The 25,852-nt window shown below is 39.0% G+C and overlaps 1 protein-coding gene across 1 annotated transcript in view; it reads left to right on the top strand.

The window, feature by feature from the left end:
- Nucleotides 1-314: 314 nt before the first annotated feature.
- USP9X (ubiquitin specific peptidase 9, X-linked) overlaps nt 315-25,852 on the top strand; it is a 56,364-nt gene continuing 30,826 nt past the window's right edge. The window contains 20 exon segments of the mRNA XM_006090559.3: nt 315-562; nt 3,723-3,868; nt 4,823-4,854; nt 4,857-4,901; nt 6,043-6,155; nt 7,211-7,429; nt 9,805-9,920; nt 10,119-10,370; nt 10,443-10,581; nt 12,372-12,524; nt 13,405-13,509; nt 13,930-14,136; nt 15,549-15,685; nt 16,889-17,022; nt 20,429-20,516; nt 21,100-21,442; nt 22,815-22,910; nt 23,414-23,625; nt 24,848-25,088; nt 25,414-25,563. Coding sequence (XP_006090621.1) covers nt 467-562; nt 3,723-3,868; nt 4,823-4,854; nt 4,857-4,901; nt 6,043-6,155; nt 7,211-7,429; nt 9,805-9,920; nt 10,119-10,370; nt 10,443-10,581; nt 12,372-12,524; nt 13,405-13,509; nt 13,930-14,136; nt 15,549-15,685; nt 16,889-17,022; nt 20,429-20,516; nt 21,100-21,442; nt 22,815-22,910; nt 23,414-23,625; nt 24,848-25,088; nt 25,414-25,563 — 3,024 coding nt within the window. The 5' untranslated portion in view covers nt 315-466.

Here is a 25,852-nt window from a genome sequence, read left to right on the forward strand (position 1 = left end):
GTGCTTCCTGAAAAGTTTTTAAAAATGAGGTTTTTTCACCCTTGTTTGTCTTGAGTGTACACATTTTTGCAGGCATTTAAGGCATTAGTAAATGGAGGACAGTTACGTTTCCTTGATATGACAGCTGATGTCCTGTCACCGGTTTGTTAAGTTGGATATAGTATTCATGAAACTGGAGCTTTCCACTTTGCCCTCTCATTTCTGTAACTACCTTCTCCTGGCTGATGTCACTGGTCATATTAAGTGTGAACAGTTCCTTAGTGCATGTATTTTCTATCTAAAACAAATGTTCCTTTTTTCTCTTCTGCTTGTAGGTTATGCAATGGTCTGTGCAGGATGGTTTATTCTTGAATTGGAGCTTCCGAAGACTGACAGATGCTGGTACTTCTATAAGTGGACTCTAATTTCTTTTCTCAAGATAACTACATAAGCAGACAAAATTGCAAAGATCTGCCCTGTGTCGAGTATGACAGCCACGACTCGTGGCTCTCCGGTAGGAGGGAATGACAACCAGGGCCAGGCTCCTGATGGCCAGTCTCAGCCACCCCTCCAGCAGAATCAGGTAGGACTTTGAGGAGGCTCATCAAAGTTACATTGGTATGTCTACTGGTACCGTGGGATACTTAACGAATGGACCATGTTCTGAAGAATTTGTGAAACAACCATAAACCAGTTTTAGAAAAGTCAATGTTCGCTGTCTCTCACAGGAACAAGAAAAAGAAAGCTCGGGTGTTGTAGATGGTGACACTTGAGTATGTAGTCCTTTTTCTGTGAGTCGTTAAAATTAAGTATTTAAAGCCATGTGTCAGTTCTGGAGGAAAGCAAGAAGTCATCCAGCCCTATGACCCTGGGTAACTGATATAATAGATTAGGCATTCTCTAGTCAAGTGTAATCAAACAGAGCTGCGCAAGCCCTAGCAGGTATGGCTCAGTGGATACAGCATCGGCCTGCGGACTGAAGGGTCCCAGGTTCAATTCTGGTCAAGGGCATGTACCTGGGTTGCAGGCACATCCCCAGTAGGGGGCGTGTGGGAGGCAGCTGATCGATGATTCCCTCTCATCATTGATGTTTCTCTCTCTCTGAAATCAATAAAAATATATTTTAAAAAGAAGGAAGGAAAAGAGCTGTACCTCCATCTTCCTCTCTCCCTTTCTTCCTCTCCCCCTGCCATTTTAAAGAAGTGAGCAGGTCATGTTTTAATATTTTCCCAAATAAATGTGTCAACTTTATTTCTCTTTCTCTCCAGTCCCCACTTTTAAGACATAAAAGCACTGAAGTCTGTGGTCACAGGTCTTGGACAGAGTTAAGTCTTTCCTGTGTCATGAATTTGTTAGCCAGTATTCAGGTTTCTTTAAACATAGTCTAAGGTTGAGTGCCAAAGATTTCTATTTTTAAACTGGGAGCTAGTACTGAAGTTTGAATATCTTTTGCTCCCTTTTGTTCCAGGCTTCATACCTGTGTTATGCATGGATTCCTAATGTCTTTTGCAATGTTTATGGCTTGCGTGGCTTTAAACAAAATTAAACCTCTATTCTAGCCTTATTTTTATGTAAGGTATTATTTTTTTAAAAAAAAAATTTTTTATTGATTTCAGAGAGAAAGGGAGGGGGCGGAGAGAGAGAAACATCAATGATGAGAGAGAATCATGGATGCCTCCTACACGCCCCCTACTGGGGATTGAGCCCACAACCTAGGTATGTGCCCTTGAACGGAATTGAACCTGGGACTCTTCAGTCTGCAGGCCGACGCTCTATCCACTGAGCCAAACCAGCTAGGGCTAAGGTGTGCTTGATAATTCTTAGAGCTCTTGGGTTTCAATTTATTATTATGTGGTATTCCATTTAATATTATGCATCTACATTATGTTCTCTTCTAATCTTTGCAATTCGGAAAGTGATGATTTAAACAACAAAGGAACAAAATAAATTACATTCTTAACTATTGAGTCCCTCTTTCATTTTCTTATTCTCTACTTTTTAATGTTAGAATTTTAGTTTCAGTATTTCACAAGATTTGACACTGTTGGACCCAGAAAAAGGAACTATAGCATTAATCACTTCCCAGCTTAAAGCTTTCTTTTGGGATATGCTTTTACATATTGGCGTTGAAGGACTTGCTAAAATCCATCAGGTTCTTTTCACTTCACATGTAATATTTTTTTTAAAGGGTGTTCCCTCCGGGGGAATTTTAGGCCCCAGTGTGTAGGAACGCTCGGTGGCACATGAAATAGCCCTGGCAAAGGCACTGGCTGAGCAAGCTTGGGTGCTGCTGGGTGGTGCGCTTTTCCGGGATGGAATTGGGCAATGCACATGCATATCAGTAGCACTAGGAGATCGCTTCTACTGTTGTAGTAATTCTATGTCCAGGATCCTATCCTAAGGAATGATTGAAGTTCAACACAAAGATGGATGTATAAGAAGATTCATTGCAGCTCTGTTTATCTTAGCAATAAAAGTTGCAAAATACTAACTATCCTTTCATTTGTTTAATTCATTTAATACGATATGGCATTAAACTTTTTATAAAAGATTCTTAATGTGTAGGAAAATGCACAAATGTCAAATGGAAAGACACAGGCTTAATTAAGCAGGTATCATCCTAATTTTATTCAAACTATATACATATGTAGGCGGGGGGGGGGGGTTTGCTCATAGAACAAAGATCGGAAGGAAATAATTTTAAATGTTATTGGTGCTTATCTGTGGTTCCATTACAGGTATTTTGTTATTTTTGTCTTTGTAATTTCTGTGAGCATGTATATAGGAATGTGTAAAAGTAGGTTTACAGTTGTGAGTACATGAAAGTTTATTATTTATAATATATATACTGGGGGGAAGGGGCTTTTAAAAAATAATAAACCAGCGTTCCTAAGAATGAAGGTCCTAAAACTTTATTAGGTTGTGAAAGTATGCACAGCTGAAGTAGGGTGATAACTAGAAAGGAAGAATGAAAGAATAAAATTAGCCACATCAGGTGAAAATGATGTGATTATTTAGAAACCACAATCATGAAGTTTTTATAGTTTCTGGAGAATGATCTGAGACTAGGAAAAGTATAGAATAAAGTTGTTGTTTTTCTCCTTCAAATTAAAAAATAAGTTATAAATCAAAACTCTTAAATCTGTAAAATGTGACGTTTTCTGTTTGTGTAATAAAGTCTGTCGTGGTGGGAAGTGTAAGCAGAACAGCAGTCTACATTGTGATTAAGAACACAAACTACAGAATGAGATCTGGGTTCAAATCTTTTTTTTTTTAAATATATTTTATTGACTTTTTACAGAGAGGAAGGGAGAGAGATAGCTAGAAACATCGATGAGAGAGAAACATCGATCAGCTGCCCCCTGCACACCCCCCACTGGGGATGTGCCCGCAACCCAGGCACATGCCCTTGACCGGAATCAAACCCGGGACCCTTGAGTCCACAGGCCTACGCTCCATCCACTGAGCCAAACCGGCCTCGGCTGGGTTCAAATCTTGACCACAGAGTTGGCGCTTTGTAACCTTGGGCTAATTCATGATGGTCTGAGTGTGTCTTTTCATCTGTTAAATGGCAGACTACTTCCTTAGGCTGTTGAGAATTAAATGAAATTCTTTTAAAGCATAGCCTGAAACCTAAGCTTACAATATGTATGTCATTTCCCCCTAATCAGTGTTGGTGTTTGAATTCTTAGATATTGTACATATGTTATAGAAAGCTAAATCTGGAATTGTTGATTTTTAAGACGCCATCGCCTGATTCCTCCAATGAAAATTCCCCGGCAACTCCCCCAGATGAGCAAGGTCAGGGTGATGCTCCCCCACAGCTGGAAGAGGAGGAGCCTGCGTTCCCGCATACGGACCTCGCCAAGTTGGATGACATGATCAATAGGTGAGTTGCTTTGGTTTGGCTTTGAGTGTGTGTGATACTCTCAGCATAGTGATGGGTAGTGGATAGAAAAAGAGAAAGCGTGGACAGGATACCATAGTCACCACACTGCCTCCTTAATAGCCTGGCATTGTCAAGTAAGTCATTGTCAAGTACTTAGAACCTGTGGTTCTTAATGGACTTTAAAAATGAAAGGGCGCTGTGCCAATAGTTTTCAGATTGCTCGCAACCAGAGCTGGTATGCTTCTGCAGTAGAGCTGTGTGTGTGTGATTCCCTTTGAGATTTTAGGAAGTTTTTTTCCTTACTGGCATGTTGGTTGCAGGGCTGCTGGATGACTTGAATGATTTTTACCTGGCCCTGAGGTAAACCAGGTCATAGAGAGATCCTAGCTGATCGGGCCTCTGCTGGCACCAGAGACAGCGCCGCCAGGATGCTGCCTACATCCTTTGCTGCATCCTGGTTTGAGGGAGGCAGCGGTTGGGTACCTGTGAAGCGGATGAGTGAATTAGGAGACTCCCCTCCCACTTAGCCTTCAGGAAAAGTTGACAAAGTGATGAATTAAAGCAGAAATCAATCATTGCCTCCGAATTTTGTTCTTTGTGAGGAAATTGAAAACAACTAAGCAGTGACTCATCATAATGTCTCCTAATCTGAATCCTGAAAGAGGACTTTCCCACAAACTCTAACAATAGCTTATCCACTTAATTGACATTTGATTATGACAGTAGGTTTATATTCTATTAAAATAATTTTATTTCTCCCTCTCATAGCTGTATCTTCTGTTTGACAGTTCCTTAAAAGCGTTGGAAAACAAGTCTCAACGCAACTACACTGCCAACCTTGTTTCAGTATTTTAATGTTATTTGAATATTAGTATTTTCATGATGACGTATTATAATTAGTAGCTCATTTATAGTGCACTAATCAACATCTTTTTATATTTTTCAAACTCGTAGGCCTCGGTGGGTGGTCCCAGTGTTGCCGAAAGGGAATTAGAAATGCTTTTGGAAGCTGCTATTGATCTTAGTAAAAAAGGTGAGTTCCAGTGTTGGTACGCCCTGCATAGTGTGCGCTGCTACATAGCCTTTCACTCCGTCGCTGAGCACTTGACTTTTTCTCTTTCACATCTAACAATGTTTTCTTGCCATGGCTTGTGGTATATGCCTAGAGCAAGGGTTCATGTCCTTTGGACAGCCTTAAGGGTGTTTGTAAACTTTCTGAAGTTATACATATGTACATGCATATTTAAAGCAAACTGCCTAGCTTACATGGTTTTTTATTTAATACATAGGAAAAGTTTGATTTTTCTCTAAAAAACTTGAAAGATGAGGTCAGTTTTTTTATTTTTTTCAATAAGCCAAGAAAAAGGCATCTGGTCTTTTTATTCTATCATCTAGAAGTAAATACTTAATGTTGGAATTAATCTTTTTCCCCAATGACTTTGGTCTACTTCAGGTGCAGTTGAATTCTCCTTAGCAAAGGACTACTATTGTAGCATTCTCTATTCACTTTTTTAGGAATTGGAAATTAAAATAAAGGGCAGTTACAGTTCTTGAAATAAATGTTTTTATTGATTTCAGAGAGAGGGAAGAGGGAGAGAGAGAAACATCAATGGTGAGAGAGAGTCACGGATCAGCTGCCTCCTGCACGCCCCACACTGGGGCTCTAGCCTGCCACTTGGGCATGTGCCCTGACCGGGCATCAAACTGTGACCTCCTGGTTCATAGGTTGATGATCAACCACTGAGCCACACTGTCTAGTCGGACAGTTACATTTCAGTTCCTGATATAGGGTAGCCATGGATATGTTCTAGTTGTCAGTTGGTATAAATAATGTAATAAGCTATGAAAACGCATGATCAGATTTCAATTATTTTCCACTGCCTCAAGTATTTTATGTTCATTTGCACATTTATTTATCAATTCAAATTTTTAGAGACTTCTGTCCTTGACATGATCTAGGCACTGGACATGTATCTCCCCCACCTCTATATTTCTTTTCTGGGACTATCTTGTCATTTCTTTTATATAATTAAAATCCTAAGGCTCTAGTCAGCCTTTGTTAGCTGTCAGTGAATAGTTTATAATTACTTACTACCTTTTATTGTATAATTAGACATCATAAAACAACCAGAGAAATACTTTGTTTACATTAATTGTTTTCCCCTTTTCCTTAGGCCTTGATGTTAAAAGTGAAGCATGTCAGCGATTCTTTCGAGATGGGCTCACAATATCCTTCACTAAAATCCTTACAGACGAGGCAGTGAGTGGCTGGAAGTTTGAAATTCACGTGAGTCTTGCATTTTGACTTTAAAAAATTCAGATTTATGAAGTGATACTTGTATTTTTCATTCATACACACGCACACATATTTGGGTATATATATATATATTTGATCCTTTGGTTGAATTAAAAAGGTCTGAAAATGCAGAAGTTTGAGAATGCTTTTTATAAATTATAATTTCTATTGAAGGAAGCGTGGTCATTTAGAATGAGTATGAGCTTTAGATTTAGGAAACTTGGGTTTAATCTGCGACCTTAGGCAAATCACCGCATTTCATTGACATGATGATGCTCTCAGTTGTGAGGTGCACTGCTCATTTCTTATGTGCCACTAAGGGAGAAACATACCCAAGATGGGGATCTAATACCTGGGACACTAGGTTAATGCAGAGAAATCAACCCACCATACAGAGACAGCAAAGAAACCTACATGCCTCAACTTTGGCATGTGACAGAGGTGAAAACGGAAAATTTAAACCACAAGCCGCTATTCAAACATATTTGTAGTCTTGAATTCAAATCGTAGTTGTGGCACAAAAAAACTCTGCAGTGGAGAATTGAAAGCGTTCTCAGGTGTCACCAAGTGACTGGCGAAAGCACACAAGCCCTCTATGGACACCTTCAGTCTAGCAAAATGCACTGTAACTATAGACCTGGAAACTTGGCAAGTGCTGGCACATTTTCGCCTTGAGGCTTAGCAAATCTCCACCTTGGATAATTGCTGTATTGTTTCCATTTTAGAATTGCTGCCTCTAGTATATAAATTCCAAAGAGAAAAACAGTGGTGATTTGCATCTTGTCTGTGGACATAGAGCGTTGCCTTCTTCGTTTTCTAAGCTGTTCCAAATGGCTTTTGAAACTAGGTACTATGTAAATTATAAAGTAGATGCGATTTTGTCTTTTGATATGTCCGTTTGTTCCCAATATTAGTGAAATGTCCAAATGATCAATATAGAAGAATGGAAAGAGCATTACAACATAATTAATGAAGATCAGAAAGTATTTGTTTGGAATTGCAATGTTTTGATCTTGTGAATCACCTTTCCCCCATATCTATAACAGAGGTGTATTATCAATAACACTCATCGCCTGGTGGAACTATGTGTGGCCAAGTTGTCCCAAGACTGGTTTCCACTTCTAGAACTTCTCTCCATGGCCTTAAATCCCCATTGCAAGTTCCATATCTACAATGGTACCCGTCCGTGCGAATCCGTGTCCTCAAGTGTTCAGTTGCCTGAAGATGAACTCTTCGCTCGTTCTCCAGACCCTCGCTCACCAAAAGTGTGTGGTTTGTTATTTTCACAATTCCCTGTTACAGTTGCTTTGCTGTGCCACAGAACTTTAAGCGATCGAACCTCCTAGCAACGTAGGGAAGAATAATGTAATATTGCTCTTCAAGAGGTCTGCATTATTTTGTGTTTGGGGATTTCTTTTTCTACTTTATTGAGGTATAATTGACAAAATAGCTTTGGACTGGATTTTTTTAAGCTTTCACTATGTAGTTAGTCCCCATTGTTCTGCCCAGCCTCTTGGGAAATCGTGCTGATTTGGATTAGTATAAAGCAAACCGTATTTTTCCTTTTAAATACTACTCTGACCAAGGCTACAATTATGTCCAAGATTTCGACTCCAAGATCAAGTATATCCTATAAGTGTCGTAAAAGTAAAATTACAAAAATGATAAAGCAAAAAGAGTAAAACATCAATATCAATGAAATAGTATACATAAATGCAATCACGTAAAAGTTCTCTGATGTAAATTTTTTATGTCGGCATAAACGGTGTATACTTAAAAATATACCCCTAACTGCCGAAACCGGTTTGGCTCAGTGGATAGAGCGTCGGCTTGCGGACTGAAAGGTCCCAGGTTCGATTCCGGTCAAGGGCATGTACCTGGGTTGCGGGCACATCCCCAGTGGGAGATGTGCAGGAGGCAGCTGATCGATGTTCCTCTCTCATCAATGTTTCTAACTCTCTATCTCTCTCTCCCTTCCTCTCTGTAAAAAATCAATAAAATATATTAAAAAATATATATATACCCCTAACTATATAATTCTTATGTAAATATTACATAATTAACAATACAGTTTTAATTTTTAGACATTAGGGAGACATTTTTAATATTGTGGGCCCTATAAATAGAAAAAAACAGCCAGGAAAATTTCAATTTATGCATATGATGGGTGGGTTTATTCTGTTAGAAGTGAAAATGGTCACAAGGTGTGGAATTTAGAGCTGAGGTTTTCTGATATTCCCCACGGCTCGTATTATTGCCACTTCCGGTTTATTTGTGCTTGAGCAAACCAAATTAATTTTGAAATGGTGGCATTCTCCAAAATATACCTGTATTCCTGTCTTTAGTTTAGTTTATTTTTTCCTGTGTAGGTCAATAATAATCTGTAAGAGACTTATTAAGATGGATTCTAGTTAAAGATATTTTCTCTTTCTTTCAAGCCTAGCTCTTGAGTATTAATAATTACTGGGTATTCCTAATTGCTTACACATACATTGCAGCTGAAAACATGGGGAGATTATATCAGCATAATGGTTTCGTCCCGATTACTGAGGTAAAAATACATCACATCAGTGTGTGTGTGCTTAGGGTTGCTGGATGCCGAGAGGCACCTGGTGAATTAATTGTTTTGAATTAGCTTATAAGACCAAAAAAAAAAAAAGGTAGGAAATAATGATTTTATAGAAATACAACAGTTGATTTATTAGAGAAATTTCGTTAATTTAGATTCTCATAAAATCACATCAGAACTACCCCGAGCTCCAGCCTATTGTCTTTTTAAATCAGTTCCTTTTTACTTAGCATTTTTCATTTTTGCTAGACATGGCTTTTGGTTTTTCGATTGTGGCAGAAATTATTTTGCTTAGGGCTTAGTGGAGAAACTGGCTTCTGAAATGTGGCCTTTAAGAAGAAGGCACGGTATCAGGTCATCATGTGTACATAAATGTTTAGACACATTTGATTCTTAGATCTCTAACATTTTAATTCACTTAAGTTTTCACATGTAAGCATGCCTTTAGCTACTAGTACATCCCCATTGGCATTTTACTTTGAGTCACTGCTATTTCTTTGGGAAGCAGTTGAAAGACAACCTATACTATTACATCATGGTGCCTCTAAGATGAGAACTGAGTGCGTTCCCATGAGTCAGCAAAAGCATCAACCTGCATGTTCTAGTTAGGAGAATCAGATCATACCAGGGATTGGTTACCTGTAATAAAAAATGAATTCAAACATCTTAGTTACTGAATATAGTGTGTGTGTGTGTGTGTGTGTGTGTGTGTGTGTGTGTGTGTGTGTGTTTAAAGACTCTCTTATCAGATGATAAAAAGGTATTTTCATATGATGGGATCTATGAAATCAAAGTCTGGCTTCTAATTCCTGTGCACCAGCTATATTGGTCTGAGCAGACAGCTGTGCCTTAGTCATGAACTCTGTCCGGCTTCTTAGGCTTCTGTGTCTCAGCATTACTGTGAGCATGTGCAGTATTTTGTTCTGTTGGGCTTTTTTAAGATGATTTTACATAATAATTTTCTTTTATTGAATTTCTTGCTTCTAGTATGTTTCAGTCAAGAAATGACTTCAGATAGTACTTTTGCCCCTAAAGGCAGGAAGTTAACTTTCTTCATTAACTGTATTGCAGGGTTGGCTAGTGGATCTCCTCAACAAATTCGGCACTTTAAATGGGTTCCAGATTTTGCATGATCGTTTTATTAGTGGATCAGCATTAAATGTTCAAATAATTGCAGCTCTTATTAAGTAAGTTATGTTTTAAAATAAATCTTCAGTGCATTCTAGAAATTGCTCGATAAATTGAGTTTCTCTTTTCAAGTATGGTTTCTTCTTTAACTGATAACTTGGATTTTTTAAGTTAATATAAATAGTCAAGTTCAGTCTTAGTTGCTTGTAAGAAATCACGTATTACAAGAGTAATCCTCATTGCCTTTCTTATTTCAGACCATTTGGACAAAGCTATGAATTTCTCACTCTTCACACGGTGAAAAAGTACTTTCTTCCAGTCATAGAAATGGTTCCACAGTTTTTAGAAAACTTAACTGATGAAGAGCTGAAAAAAGAAGCAAAGAATGAAGCCAAAAATGATGCCCTCTCAATGATTATTAAATCTTTGAAGAATTTAGCGTCAAGGGTTCCAGGACAAGAAGAAACTGTAAAAAATTTAGAAATATTTAGGTTAAAAATGATACTTAGGTAAGATATTTACCTCTTGAAACAATTATTTATTGGACACTTAGAATCATACTTACTGAGTTTCTTTTACAGATTATTGCAAATTTCTTCTTTCAATGGAAAGATGAATGCACTGAATGAGGTTAATAAGGTGATTTCTAGTGTCTCGTACTACACTCACCGGCATGGGAACCCCGAGGAGGAAGAGTGGCTCACAGCTGAACGAATGGCAGTAAGTCCTTGATTTTCCTCTCATGAATCTACCCACGGCAAAAGATAGAATAGCTCTACTCAAAGTCAGTGTTTGCATTTCAGAGAAAACCATGAAGTTGAGAAGTGTTTGGATTGATTTATGACTCTGCTAATCCTGATAATTTTTTGCAATAGCATAGTTTATTATTTGGTAACTAGAGGCCCGGTGCATGAAATTTGTGCAAGGGGTTCAGCCCTCGCAGCCCAGGCTTCGTCTGGAAGGTCACCTGGACAGTCATTCTGCTGTCCGGGCTAATTAGCGTGTTAGTTCTTTATTATGTAGGATGATATGAGCATCTTAGCACACCTGTGGTCAACTTACTGCTGAAGTAATAGCTTGTTGGGCGGGGTTGGTTGAAAAGGAGCATATAAAGATCATCTTGGAAATAGATTGGTCAGTATTTGGTACTTAAAGATTTTCAAATAGGAAATACAGTTGCTAGAATAAGATCTACATGATTTACTGTTTGATCGTTTTAAGCACTTAACATTTATATCATTTTGACATTGAAAGTTTAGGAAACCTTATTTACCATACATGTTTGTATATATGGCATTTTCTTAACTATTGCTAATTAATACTGCTTGTAATTTTTAAAAATTTTTATTCAGCTTATTTAAACTTAAAGGGGGTGGGGGATAAAAACAGTTCACCCATTTCTCTTATCCCCTGCCTCTTGCAACCACCCATCTGTTCTCTATGCGCTTTCTTTGGTGTGTTTATTTGTCTGGCTTATTGTACTTAACGTAAGCCCCTGGTTGTCACAAACGCCAAGGTTTCATTCTTTTTGTGTGTGTGTGTGGCTGAATAATATTCCAGTTTGTGCACCAGTTTCTTTACCCACTCCTCTATCAATGGGCACTTGGGTTGCTCCCTTATGTTGGCTATTGTACAGAATGCTGCAATGAGAGTGCAGATATCTCTATGAGAGGAGAAGCTCATTTCTTTGGGAAATGTGCCCTCTAGTGGTATTCCTGGATCATACGCCAGTTCTGTTTTTAACAAACCTCTGTCCTTTTTCCAAGCTGGTTGCACAAATTTACATTCCCAACCACAGTGTATAAGGGTTCCTTTTTTTCCATCTCTTCACCAACACTTACTTGTTGTCTTTTCAATGATGCCACTTTCACAGGTGCGAGGTACTAGCTCATTGTGGTTTTGAGTCGCATTTTCCCTGGTGACTGATGTTGATCATCTTTTCATGGACCTGTTGGCCATCTCGATGTCATCTTTGGGAAAATGTCTATTCAGATCTTCTGCCCATTTTTAAATTGGATTGCTTTTTTGCTATTGAGTTGTATGAGTTCTATACGTATTTTGGATATTAGCACCTTAATAGATACACGATTTGCAGTTATTTTCTCCCATCCAGTAGGTTGCCTTTTAGTTTTGTTGATGGTTTCCTTTTCTGTGTAGAAGCTTTTGTTTGATGGAGGCTTGCCTGTTTATCTTTGCTTTGGTTATAATGTAGTTTTTAAAGGAAGTATGCTGCTTTAAAAAGATGGGTCGAATCACCTTAGTACATACTGTCTGGCAGTACTGGCGAGACCTCTGTGTAAGAACTGCCCTTGTTCTCAAGGTCCTTTCCGTTTAACTGGGGAGAATGATTCTAATGTGATACAAGGTATGTAGAGGTGCCTAGTCATCGGCCCTGGGCTAGGGGTTTAGGTGGGAGACGAAAGGTTTTGTGTGTGTTGTCTATCCACTCAGGTCTCTTTAAAAGCTTCTGTTTAGTTCCTGCTTTAAGACGATTTCCGAATTGTGTTTAGGAATGGATACAGCAGAACAACATCTTATCCATTGTCTTGCGAGACAGCCTGCACCAGCCACAGTACGTGGAGAAGCTGGAGAAGATTCTTCGTTTCGTCATCAAAGAAAAGGCTCTGACCTTACAAGACCTTGATAATATCTGGGCAGCACAGGTATGGAATGTAGAATAGTGGCTATTTGAATTTTAAAAGAAAGAAAGACGTTAATACTAAGGAAATAGAGTAGTTGGTAATATTAATATATTTAAATGCTTGTTGTTTACAGCGATCCTGTCAGGAATCTTTTTGAAATAGCCAATAATATTTTTTAATAAAAATATATAACATTATCTACGGGATGTATTTGGTCATTGTGGGTGGTTTTAAATAAGAGGCAAACTGTGAAATAATAAGGAATGTCTATTAAAACAGTGAAGGACATCTCTAATTGGTTTCTTCAAAAACAATACAAAGAAAAAGGTCACTGTGAGGAGTGAGATCACTAGATTGTTTATAAAAATCTATAATCAAAGGATTTCTAGTTTCTCAGAGAGAAGAGAAAACGTTTTTATTTCAGGGCTGGAAACTGTTTTTCTCCTACGTGCAGTGTTAAAATTGGCACATTAAATTCAATAACGAAGGTTCACGTGAATTCCCATGCATATCAAAAAATTAAATTGTCAGGTTTTAGATGGCAGTTTCAAAGCATTTAAAATGTCACACATTTTTTATGTTCGTGTTTACACAGATGGAGCTGGGAATACTTTATTAATTAACTAGAGGGGGCGGGGGGGGGGGGGGAGAGGCACAGGAGGGCTCCAGGGCATGTCAGGCCCATCTCTCCCAGTCCCAATCAGCTGGACCCCAGCAGCAAGCTAACCTACCAGTCGGAGCATCTGCCCCCTGGTGGTCAGTGCGCGTAATAGCGACTGGTGGAATGAACCGTCAGACACTTGGCATATTAGGCTTGTATTATACAGGATGGTTGTCAGCAGGCCCTATACACTCCTTCCCTGCTGTTCAAAGTCTCTGGTTTTCTTTGGGTTTTCACTAGGCGGGGAAGCACGAGGCCATTGTGAAGAATGTACATGATTTACTGGCAAAGTTGGCCTGGGATTTTTCTCCTGAACAACTCGATCATCTCTTTGATTGCTTTAAGGTAAGAGTTAACATAAATTAAAGGAGCACCATTTTATTTTTAATAAATTTCATTCATTAGATCTGTGAGGTGTTCTAGATCAGTGGTTCTCAACCTTCTAGCCCTTTAAATACAGTTCCTCATGTTGACCCAACCATAAAATTATTTTCGTTGCTACTTCATAACTGTAATGTTGCTACTGTTATGAATCGTCATGTAAATATCTGATATGCAGGATGGTCTTAGGCAACCCCTGTGAAAGGGTCGTTCAACTGCCAAAGGGGTCGCGACCCACAGGTTGAGAACCGATGTTCTAGATAATCACTTTGAAGAATTCTGTGCTCAGCCATGTTTCTGTGATGAATATATAGCTAATCTGGGGACAGTGTAAGCAGTGAGAAAGAAATGTGTTGTTTCATGTCATTTAAATGTCTTTTCTAGGCAAGTTGGACAAATGCAAGTAAAAAGCAGCGGGAGAAGCTGCTGGAGCTGATTCGTCGTCTTGCGGAGGATGATAAGGACGGTGTGATGGCGCACAAGGTGCTGAACCTCCTGTGGAACCTGGCCCACAGCGACGACGTGCCCGTGGACATCATGGACCTGGCCCTCAGCGCCCACATCAAAATCCTCGATTACAGCTGCTCGCAGGTAAGCGGGTGCCGCTCGGCGCCTGCCCGCCCTCCCTCTCTCTCTCTCTCTCTCTCTCTCTCTCTTTCTCTTTCTCTCTCTCTCTCTCTCTCTCTCTCGGGCTCTTCTTCACAATTAGGGTGGCTTAGCTACAGAATAGTCTCAGGTTATTCCAATATTATTTTTGAAGCAATTTTCAAGGATTGACTTACTTTGTTCGTATAAGTTTACATCCTCTTCTTAGGGGTCTGTCACAGTTTGGGATATCATCTGAAAAGCGTTTTAGTCTCTTTGGGAGAAAGGCAGTACAGCCCACACAGGCCGTATGGTGGTGGTGGTTTGTTACATGTATGATGCTGAAATGCCACTTTCAACCAGATCATGAGATAGAAGATATTAAAGCTGGGTAGAGACTTCAGATGGTGAGGGAAGTTAGGTTTTCTTTGCTTATAGAGAAGTTAGAAAAAAATAATAAAATTTCCTAAACAGCAAAGCATTCAGTGCCTTTTCCTGCAAACAAATGACACAACAGCTTCCCTGCATTCTAACTTGTGGTATATGTATCCTTTTAATTCATGCATGGACATTGCTGAACAACCAGTTTCTCACTTAATTAGAGCTATTTGCTACACCGATGAACTGAAATTTCAGTAAGAGCTGAAATAAGCTCAAGTAGGTGTGTGTGACAGATGCTACTGTTTTTGACTCTGCTTGCTTGTGACCGTTCGTTAAGTATTTATTTAATATAGCAACCAGTAACTGGAGACACACAAAACAATTCGAACTTAAAATTAAGTGCGCAGACCTGCATTTCTGATTATTATTGACTGGGGAAGGACTAACGTACATGAGGTATGAGAAGTAAACATGGTACATGAAATAACGTTGGCTCTAACTGTGCTTATACACGTTTCTGGCCCTTTCTCTCCTTGTGTGTATGTGGACATGTCCTTGTTTTTATTTGTGGTGAAACTTAGTTGCCATACCATCATTGGCAAAAATATCCTCAATGTTCCTCGGTGTACTAAAAGCAAAGCTGTGTAGTGTAACCATCAGGGTTCTCTGTTATTGCTGAATTTTATTATTTGGTAGAATCTCTAAAACCATTGATACAGTTCAATGCCCACTTCCTGGCAAATGTTTCAAATCCCAGTTTCTGTCAGTGTGCCTAATGCTTCGTCTCTAGACCTTTGTGTAGCTAGCTATAGCTGTATCCGAGTCTCTGTCACAGCGAACTTTTCTAATGTCTTACTTTTTAGAGTTTTGATAGTAAATGTGAAATAAACATGTACTTAAAGCAACTTTTCAAATTATCATTGACCTCTTTACTGCAGTTACGGCATAATGTTTGTGTTGCTAATCGTACAAGAGAAGCTCTGTTTTATAATTATGAAAACTATATTGACCTGTATAAAACATTGAAATCGTTTAAGGACCGTGACACACAGAAGATCCAGTGGATAGATCGCTTTATAGAAGAACTTCGTACAAATGACAAATGGGTCATCCCCGCTCTGAAACAAATTAGAGAAATTTGTAGTTTGTTTGGGGAGGCACCTCAGAATTTGAGGTAAGGCTTTTAACAGAACATTTCAGCATTTTCATTGATGGCTTTTGAAAAGAAACAGCAGCATTATCAGCTGGTAGAAGCAAACAAGAAAATTAGACTGGGCCAATCGGCTGAGAGAAGAGTTTATTTGGAAGAAAAGATTCCTTTATCATAACCACCTCCTTGATTTTACTGATGAGGAAGTAAGCTGCAGTTAAGAGATACGTATCACAAGCAAGACAATAATACTGCCTTCAGGTTCTGGGTTCAGAATTCCCTCTTCCTTCCAGCAAGTGAGCCGGCCAGTTTCATGGCTTGTGCTGCGTCAGTTTCACCTCTCATTTCAGTTTTTCCTTCCTGCCCGTGTCCCTTTCTGCCCGGTGTCTGCCCCTTATAAATATATTACCTCACTTGCTAAATTGTGGTTTCTGGAATAATTTGTCCTTGTATTGTTTGGTTATAGAGTTGGAACTGATAACATGAAAAAGGAAAAGGTGGGAAAAGAGCTGGGTGTAATGCAGAGTGTATTCACAGTGGAATCAGGATTCCTGGGTTATGACCCTTGTAGCCAAACAGTCATATCATTTTGTCAAGATTCTCTAAACGAAAGAAATGTATTTTCTTATACGTATAAAATTAAATGATTGCCAAGATCTTATACAACTCTCGATTATTACGATTATGCCTAATACAGAAAAGGCCACGTGTTTTGGTTTTAACCCTTGAACTTTGTCTTCTGCTGTGTTTTTTTTTTTTTTAAGGCTAGAAAAATACTATGAAATTACAAAAACTATAGGAGTAAACAGTGGAGAAAATTTAAATTCTTTACTGTAATTATAGCATAATTTTTGTGGTGCTAATCTGGCAAGGAGTGTTTCTATTTTATAATTCTGCAAATAGTTATGCAAACGTAAGTGCTTTGGCACTAGTATAACATGGAAGTAGAAATCAGTTATTAAAGTAAACGCCCATTGGTGTGGTAGTGGAGAATATTAATGTATTTTGTGTGTGTGTAAAATAATAATGCTATGTTTTATTTTTTGAGGCATTGATTTTCTTTTAAATTGCTTGCCACTAAAGTTAAATGGCCAAAAGTACACTTCTATTATGAAAGAACCCATTTGAAGTTTTTCAATTAGTAGCTAAGAATTTAGAGTATATAAGCTCTTTTGATTCCAACAGAATTAATTGCCTAATTATATTGTTAAGTTCTTCTCGTTTCAGTCAAACTCAGCGAAGTCCCCATGTATTTTATCGCCATGACTTAATCAATCAACTTCAGCACAATCATGCCCTAGTTACTTTGGTAGCAGAAAATCTTGCAACTTACATGGAAAGCATGAGACTGTATGCTAGAGGTATGTACTACAAGCTAACGGGAATTATGGGAAATGACAGCAACTTCCCTTCCCAGCTGGGGGCGGGGTCAGCATTAATTACCTTCAAAATGACAACGGATATATTTTGTGTTCCTTTCTTAGCTTATGACCCACTTTCACTTTCCTCTTAACTCTTACACACTCTTAACCTCCCGGCCAGCCTTTCAAGGCTCTTTAGTCTGCCTGCCCCACTCTCCTTGTTAAGCTTTTTTCCTTCCCTGCCTGGAGGCTGTGAGCACCTGTCCTACAATTGTTTATTGCCTTCTTGGGTACATACTTGACTCATTTTCATCCTTTGTGTGTCCTTAATACCACCACCATTATCTTTCCAGGAAAACTTTTTTGTCTAAGTCTGTGTTCCATTAAGTGCCTCGATTTATGAATTAAAAATTCGCAAGTAGGGAGATGGAAGGCTACAAGAATCCACATGTTTTACATGGGTTTCAAAGTATGAAGTTGTTTAAACATGTCACTGTCGAGTTTCCTGTTTTTGTAACAGCCAGTTTGTAAGTGCCGCCATCGGTGGACTCCGTTTCAATGCCCTTTTGCCCTCTGACAGTTGTATTAGAGTCTGTGTGCTGGAGTTCAGAGGTATTCTTAGTACATATTCCTCTCTCTCATGCCAAATTCATAGCACACACACACCCCAAAAAACCCACACAAAAACTGTCCTATAGGCTCAAGTTTGTTCCCATAGCCATGGAAAGGAAACTGTATCTAACCAATGTTAGAGGTAGAATTGAACATAATGGTTACTGAACATACCATTTCTTGACATTTTATAGTAGACTTTGCAGAAGCCGATAATACATATTTTTAAAATATATTTTATTGATTTTTACAGAGAGGAAGGGAGAGGGATAGAGAGTTAGAAACATCCATGAGAGAGAAACATCAATCAGCTGCCTCCTGCACACCCCCTACTGAGGATGTGCCCGCAACCAAGGTACATGCCCTTGACCAGATTCAAACCTGGGGCTCTTCAGTCCGCAGGCCAACTCTATCCACTGAGCCAAACCGGTTAGGGCCGATAATATATTTTTAACCATTTGTACACTTAGTCTATAGACGCAAGCGGCGGGTCTTTTTTAATTAAATTCAAAATATTGTGGCAGTTAACTGGTTAAAATGAGGGTGTTTCTAATGCTCATTATTTGAAAAGTATATTGGGTAGACTCTTTGCATTGTGTAAAATCCCAATATGCCTATGAAACATGAGAGCTTTGCTTAACATCTATATACATTCCTATATAAAACTCAGATAAACATAAGTGAAATTGAGGGCTAACATCAGCTTCCACAGTTCGCTGATATTCTCAATTTCTGATAACTATCTCACCAATATTACTATCCTGCCCATATTTCACCACTAGCATCTTCATCTTTGGAAGAAAACATTTCTCAGTGGTATAGTCAGCTGATTCTGCCTCCTCTTTTAACATTATTTAGCTAAAGTAATAAACTTACTAAAATCCTTAACATTTACTCATGTGTTCTTACTACTAGTGCCTTCAGGCACTGGTGCTTACCAAGTTCTTTTAAAGTCTTTTTATGTGAATACAACACAGGATAAAACCACCTTTCTGTTTTCACTCAAATTTTAACTCATTGGTAGGATTGCCATAGACCTTAAAACTTTAAAACTCTTAGGAAAAAACATAGGAATAAATCTTTGTGGCCTTGGGTTAGGCAAAGCAACATTTTTAGGGAAGAAAACGTGATATATTGAACTACATCGAAATTTAAAACTTCTGCAAATGATACAATCAAAGTAAAATGATAACCCAAGAATGGTAGAAAATATCTACAGATTATGTATCTGGTAAGGGACTTGTATCCAGAATATATAAGAACTCTTACAGTTCAACAGTTAAAAAACAACCCAATTAAGAAACAGCAGAGGATCTGTGTAGACATTTCTCCAAAGATAAGCACATGGCCATTTGGTGCATAAAAAGATGCTGGATTTCGTTAGTTACTGGGGAAATGCAAATTACAACCACAGTGAGAAACTGTACACCTACGAGGATGACAAATGAAACAATAGCAGGTGTTGGCAAGAATGAGGAGAAGTTGGAGCTTTTGTACGTTGTTTGCGGGATTGTAAAGTGGTGCAGCCACCTTGGTATTACAGGTTGGCAATTCCTCCAAGTGGTAAACAGAATTGATCATACAGTTTACTCCCAGGTAATTTATATACCCAGGTGAAATGAAAACATAGTTCCATGCGAAATCTTGAACGTGAATGTTAGCCAGAAAAGTGGAAATAACCTAAGTGTCCATCATTTGATGAATGGATGAACAATATGTTTTAAATGCATACAGTGGAAGGCTATTTAGCAGTAGTAAAAGAATGTTACAACATGCCTGAACCCTGAAAAATGTTAGCCTAAATAGAAGAAAGCCAGTCACAGAGTCACAGAAGACCACATATTTTAAGATTCCATTTATATGAAATGTGAGTCTCTGAGATGATGGGGAATCTTGTAGACTGTGAGGGTAGGTGGTGATACTCAAATCTGGTAGCTTTGACTATACTAAAAACCATTGGGTTACACATTAAGTGGCTAGGTTTTATGGTATTTGAATTGTGTATCAATTACAGATGCTTCTTAAAAGTGACCTTTTCTCATGAGTTCTGAAATGGATTCTAGACAGTTTGGCAGTTTGTAATGACAAGAACCAATTTATGTTAGCCTTGGCCAGAGACACGAGTTAATTTAGTCTCATCTACTTTTTCCTGCTTTCAGTGGGATCTCTCATGGCTGGGCAGCATGATTCAAAAATGGGCCGTCTTGCCCGGGCCGTGTGGCTCAGTCTTCATTTGCCCGCTCACTAATCACAGGATTTGTTTGGAGCTGAATGTTTACAAGGAAACGCACCACCATCTTTGTTTTCACAGCCGGGAAGCTTTTTTATAACAAAGTATAGGGCCTCTCCATTCCCATTTAGCATAGAGGGATCTTTCTTCATGACTTTTCTTCATCATTTGGGTCCCAGGTCTTGGTAAAGTGCTGCCACCTGAATAAAAGGGCGGGGGGGAGGTGATGCTAAAACTAGTGGGCAAAGAAACAAGACAAATTACATAGTCGCAAAGTAGCCCCCACAGATGAGCAGTTACGAAGAGAGAAAGCTTTACGGTGGAGAAACCTGGTCAGTAATTCTTTTTATAGCACATTTAACAGATCCTTTTGGTTATGTATAAGGAAAATTTATTTTTGTGGGGAAAATAGGAGCTGACTCAAAATCACCAATAATTAGTAAACTTCATGATGCCTTTTAATGTCAAGTTAATGACTTTGTAAGTGATGTCATTTTCTTTGGTTAAAGTCCCAGTAATGTGGGTGTCCGAATATGTCATACATGATTTTCTTTTAATTTGCAGACCATGAGGACTACGACCCACAAACTGTAAGGCTGGGAAGTAGATACAGTCACGTTCAAGAAGTCCAAGAGCGGCTGAACTTCCTGAGGTTTGTGTCAATCAATCACTGCGGCTCTATGTAAGACACAGATGAGAAAGCCAGCTTCATACGAGGTGTCGCTGGGGTCTTTTTTAGGTGGCCTTTTCCCATGCGGACATCTCCCCATGTGTTTGTTCATTAAACATTCAGAATTGTTGTCTGAGTTATAACTCTTCTTCTTTGCAGTGCTTGAAGAGAACACATTTTAAACTTTTATACAGAATTCTGTTCTTAAGTTGCCATCTTTTGAGACAGCCCGTTAGAGAACGAAACTGACCGTAATGGCGTCAGAGACACTCAGGAAGTGGGGGCAAAGGGCTGCTGGACCAGCAGCCGAAAGAATGCTGGGGTCCTCCGGTGCCTTGTGCACCCCAGCAGCGCTGGCAGAGGCCGTCCCGAGTCACGTGCTAATGTTACTCGGATGGGGTTCCTTAAGCCAAAGCTAAACGTAGTAGCAGGCTGAGTTTGCTCAGTGGTGTTTGGTTTTCAATGACTTGATGTATAGATTGCCTATATGTATAGATATCTATAGATTGCATCTTGGGGTAAACACGCTGTAGCTCTGATGGCTCGTTTTTTCCGTTTTTCCAAGATTCTTGCTGAAGGACGGCCAGCTGTGGCTGTGCGCCCCGCAGGCGAAGCAGATCTGGAAGTGCCTGGCCGAGAACGCCGTGTACCTGTGCGACCGCGAGGCCTGCTTCAAGTGGTACTCCAAGCTGATGGGGGATGAGCCGGACTTGGACCCTGACATCAACAAGGACTTCTTCGAAAGCAACGTGCTCCAGCTCGACCCTTCCCTCCTAACGGAAAACGGCATGAAATGTTTTGAGCGATTCTTCAAAGCTGTGAATTGTCGAGAAGGAAAACTGGTAGCAAAGAGGAGAGCGTACATGATGGATGACCTGGAGTTGATAGGGTTAGACTACCTTTGGAGGGTAAGTGAAACATGTATGTGATGGAGCTTTTCCAATAGGGAAGGAGCCCCAATTCTGCATGTAGATGACATGTCTGCGTCTTCCCTGGCGCTTGTCCCAGGAGGTAGTGATAGCTCATCTTAATCATAAAGGGGAAAAAAAGATTTACTCTCTTAGCAACTTTCAAATATGCACTCAGTATTACTAACTTGTCAGCATGCCGTACATTACATCCCGAGACTTGGCTATTTTATAGCTGGGAGTTTGTACCTTTTGACCACCTTCACCCATTTTACCCACCTGGCACCTCTGGCAGCCACCAATCTGATCTCTGTATCTATGAGTTCGGGTTCTTAATTTGTTGTTTTAGATTCCCCGTGCAAGTGAGATCACGTGTTATCTGTCTTTGTCCAGCTGGCTGACTTCACTGAGCGTGATACCCCCCAGGTTCCTGCATGTTGTCACAGCGTGCTGTTCATTTATCATTCCTGCCTTTAAAAACCTGACCTGGTCACAGCAGTGTGTATATATAATTTTTACATGGAATCTTTTTCTGCAAACTAGCTAGCCTAAGCTCTTTATTGTGGTATTTGATTATTTAGATTTTTGGATTAAGTAAGGGGTTTGCAACATTTTTAAATAGTTGTTAAATTTTTCAGTTATGGTTGACATGTTTTCAGCACTTTTTTAAACAGCAGAAACCCTTTTTTTAAATAAAAATGTACACACTACTCCACAACGTAAAACTGGTTGAAGCACAGAAGGAAAGCCTGTGTACTTTTTCGCCTCAGTCTCCTTGTGCTCCTCCGCTTCCCTTCCCCAAGCCTGTTACAGGGCTCAGCCCTAAGTCACCTCCTCAGAGCCCCAGACTTCTGCATCTAATTTCAATGCCACTGGCATAATGAGGTGAATGATAAAGATCTGAAGAAGTTACTTGGGGCAGGTGAAATAGGTAAAGGGGATTAAGAGGTACAACCTTCCAGGTAGAAGTCCTGGGGATTTCACGTACAGCACAGGGAATACAGTCAGTGTTGTAATAACTTTGTTTGGGGACAAATGGTAACTAGACTTAACCGTGGCGGTCATTTCGTAATCTATACAAATAGTCACTAATGTACACCTGAAACTAATATATATTGTATGTCAATAAAAACAATGGTCTTGATTAAAACGTATGATGTCCTTAGGAAAATGAGTCTTCCCTTCAACAAATTTCTTTATTCAAAGACTTGCCTTTATCTTCTTTATTTTGGTCTGTTTTCTCACTTAATTGTACTTGGTTTTCTTGATTATCGAAGTCAGTGTATCCTAAAATTATTGAATACTATATGAAAAATAGCTGAGGGGATGGTTTGAATTGAAATGGCCAACTAAGATATCTTTTTGATCCTAGGTTGTGATTCAGAGCAATGACGATATTGCCAGCAGAGCTATAGATCTCCTTAAAGAGATATACACAAACCTGGGGCCAAGGCTACAGGTCAATCAGGTGAGGACTGACGTGCATTCAAACATACACAAATTGAAACTCTGGTTGAAGAACTCTTTTTCCTTTAAAGAACTTTAATTTAGGATTAACTAGGAATTCTTTTGTTTCAGCTCTTATAAATATACCTAAAATATTTGGTCCCTATTTCTCTCGTATAAAATGCTGTCTAAATGAATCTTGTCCTAATAATTATCTTGAAGTGATCATTTTGAGTATCATTATGGCAAGAGATTGTGACTGAATTTCTTTTGATTCTAACACCTAATCCTGAAGTTTTCTTTTTGAGTATCTAATTTATGCTTATATGACTCTTGCTTCCTTTGACAATGCATAGCATATTTTATTATCAGTAGAGACTCCTTGGCTAAAGATGATCATGGTTAATTGACGGCTACCCTTAAATGAGTTGTTGCCATCTTTGATTGGAATAAAATTTTATGTGTGCCTTTAATTTTTACATTTCAAAGCAACTTGAACTGTCATATTTGACCCGTTATTTGTAGGTGGTGATCCATGAAGACTTCATTCAGTCTTGCTTTGATCGTTTGAAAGCCTCCTATGACACGCTGTGTGTGTTGGATGGTGACAAGGACAGTATTAATTGTGCAAGACAGGAAGCTGTTCGGATGGTTCGAGTGCTAACCGTGCTGAGGGAGTACATAAATGAGTGTGACAGCGATTACCACGAGGAAAGAACAATTCTGCCCATGTCAAGGTTAGTGACAAAGTGATCCACCAGTGCTGTTGCTTAATGCCTTGGTATTTCCTAGCCAGTGTGGCTCAGCTGTTGAGTGTCGTCCGGTGCACCAAAAGGTTGCTGTTCGACTCCCGGTCAGGGCGCTTCTCAGGGTTGGGTCAGTCCCCTGATGGGGTCCACGCAGGAGGCAACGGATCAATGTTTCTTCTCGCATTGATGTCTCTCTTTCTCTCAAATCAATGTACCAGAAGAAAGCGTTGGGATCTTGACCATGAAGAACATTATTTGCATCTTTTAAAACCTTTGGTTAATCCTAGACCTCTTTTTGTTTTTCGGGATCTGTTTTCTGTTTTAGTTTTTTGTTCGCGTTCTCACTCGTCAAGTTTGCTCTCTTGTTTGTTTATTTTTGCCAATGACTTACTTTCTGGTAAGTGTTGCAGGACTATTTCACAGTTAAAGTGTTTTGATGCCATTCATTTACTCCGTTAAAAATAATGGCATAGTAAGATGAGAGAGTAATTGGAAAGGACTTTTAAAAGGTGCTTTGACAGAGAGCCAGAATAGCAAGAACATTTCCAAGCAGTCTACCACCAGTTCTTTTATGGTCTCACCATTTAGTAAATCAAATAGTATTTATTATTTAGAGATGTTTATAGAATGAGTGTCATCAGTGTTTATTTTAAAAGATTTCTCTATGAAATCGTTCTCTTTGTTAATCATGAAATTATTTACAACGGCTCCTTATTTATTTTTACTTTTTGTATCTTATCTGCAATAATATTTATACTAATATAAACATCATTTTGATGGGGTGAATTCTGATATTAAGAGTTCTTCAGAAAAAATGAACACCTTAGCATTTTTGTTGGTGCTCTCAAGATAAAGTTACCTTCCACATTTGCAAAGTCCCAGTGAGTTGGGCTTTATAGCATTAAAATAAGTTACATGTTTACTCATGTCTCTGTGTTAATTTCTTATAAACTAGATGCTTCATTTTCTGCAACCATAGGTACAAGAGTAGCAACAATGGAATGTTGTGTTTTTAAGATCACTTACAGTATTTGTAGTTCAAAGGAGCAGTAAGTTTTTATGTTCAAGACCCTAAAAATAACTAGCCTTAACTCACTTTCTCTGGTTTAATAAAAAAAAATAGTCAATATTAGATTTGTAGCTTTATCTTCTTTGCAAGAAGATTTGCAAGTTGCTGAATGTGACGATGTTTTCTCTCTTGTTCCCCCAGAGCTTTCCGTGGTAAACACCTCTCTTTTATAGTCCGGTTTCCGAACCAGGGCAGGCAGGTTGATGACCTGGACGTGTGGTCCCACACAAATGACACGATCGGTTCCGTGCGGCGGTGCATTCTCAATCGCATTAAAGCCAACGTTGCCCATACAAAAATCGAGCTCTTCGTGGGCGGGGAACTGATAGATCCTGCAGATGATAGAAAGTTGATTGGACAATTGAACTTAAAGGATAAATCGGTAAGTATCTATGAATACCAAACTTTTCAAGAAAATCAAAGCCGAGGCTATCTTTATTTCCGCAGTCAACATTTCATTCAGTAAATGTGAATTGAACATCTGTTATGTGTGAGGCTCTGTATTAGGTGTTGGAATTATAACATTAAATAAAACAGGCATCGATATTACAATGTAGGTAGAGGAAAGGCTTTCTAAAAACTAATTGTATGGTTATATTAGACAACACTTAGAAAAAACATAGCGTGTAGGTTTTTGTTGGTGTGTTACTGACTTAAGTCTTGTGTGTTTTTCTTGTCTTTGATACTAAATACTATGTCATTTGCAGCTAATTACAGCCAAGCTTACACAAATAAGTTCCAATATGCCTTCGAGCCCTGATAGCTCTTCTGATTCCTCAACTGGATCTCCTGGAAACCATGGTAACCATTACAGCGATGGGCCCAACCCAGAAGTGGAAAGCTGTTTGCCCGGGGTGGTGAGTAGCTTTGAGTTACTGTATGCCAGGCACTGTGCTAGCCTCTTGGAGAATAAAGACCTATATTGAATAGGGTGGTTTTTTTCCTGGAGGAGCTTGTAATTTACTGTGCCTAAATATCAAACAGCTTTATAGTTAACAGTGAACTTTAGAGTGGATCCCTCTGATATATGAGAGAAATCGTTTAACAAAATAGTAAAAAAGAACTCACATAGCAATTATTGGAGGCGGCTTGGACAGTGTATTTCTTGAAGGATTTGTAAAGGTGGGAAGAAGGGAAGTCAGACTA

This window comes from Myotis lucifugus, unplaced genomic scaffold, assembly GCF_000147115.1.
Source record: "Myotis lucifugus unplaced genomic scaffold, Myoluc2.0 scaffold_76, whole genome shotgun sequence".
NCBI lineage: Eukaryota > Metazoa > Chordata > Mammalia > Chiroptera > Vespertilionidae > Myotis > Myotis lucifugus.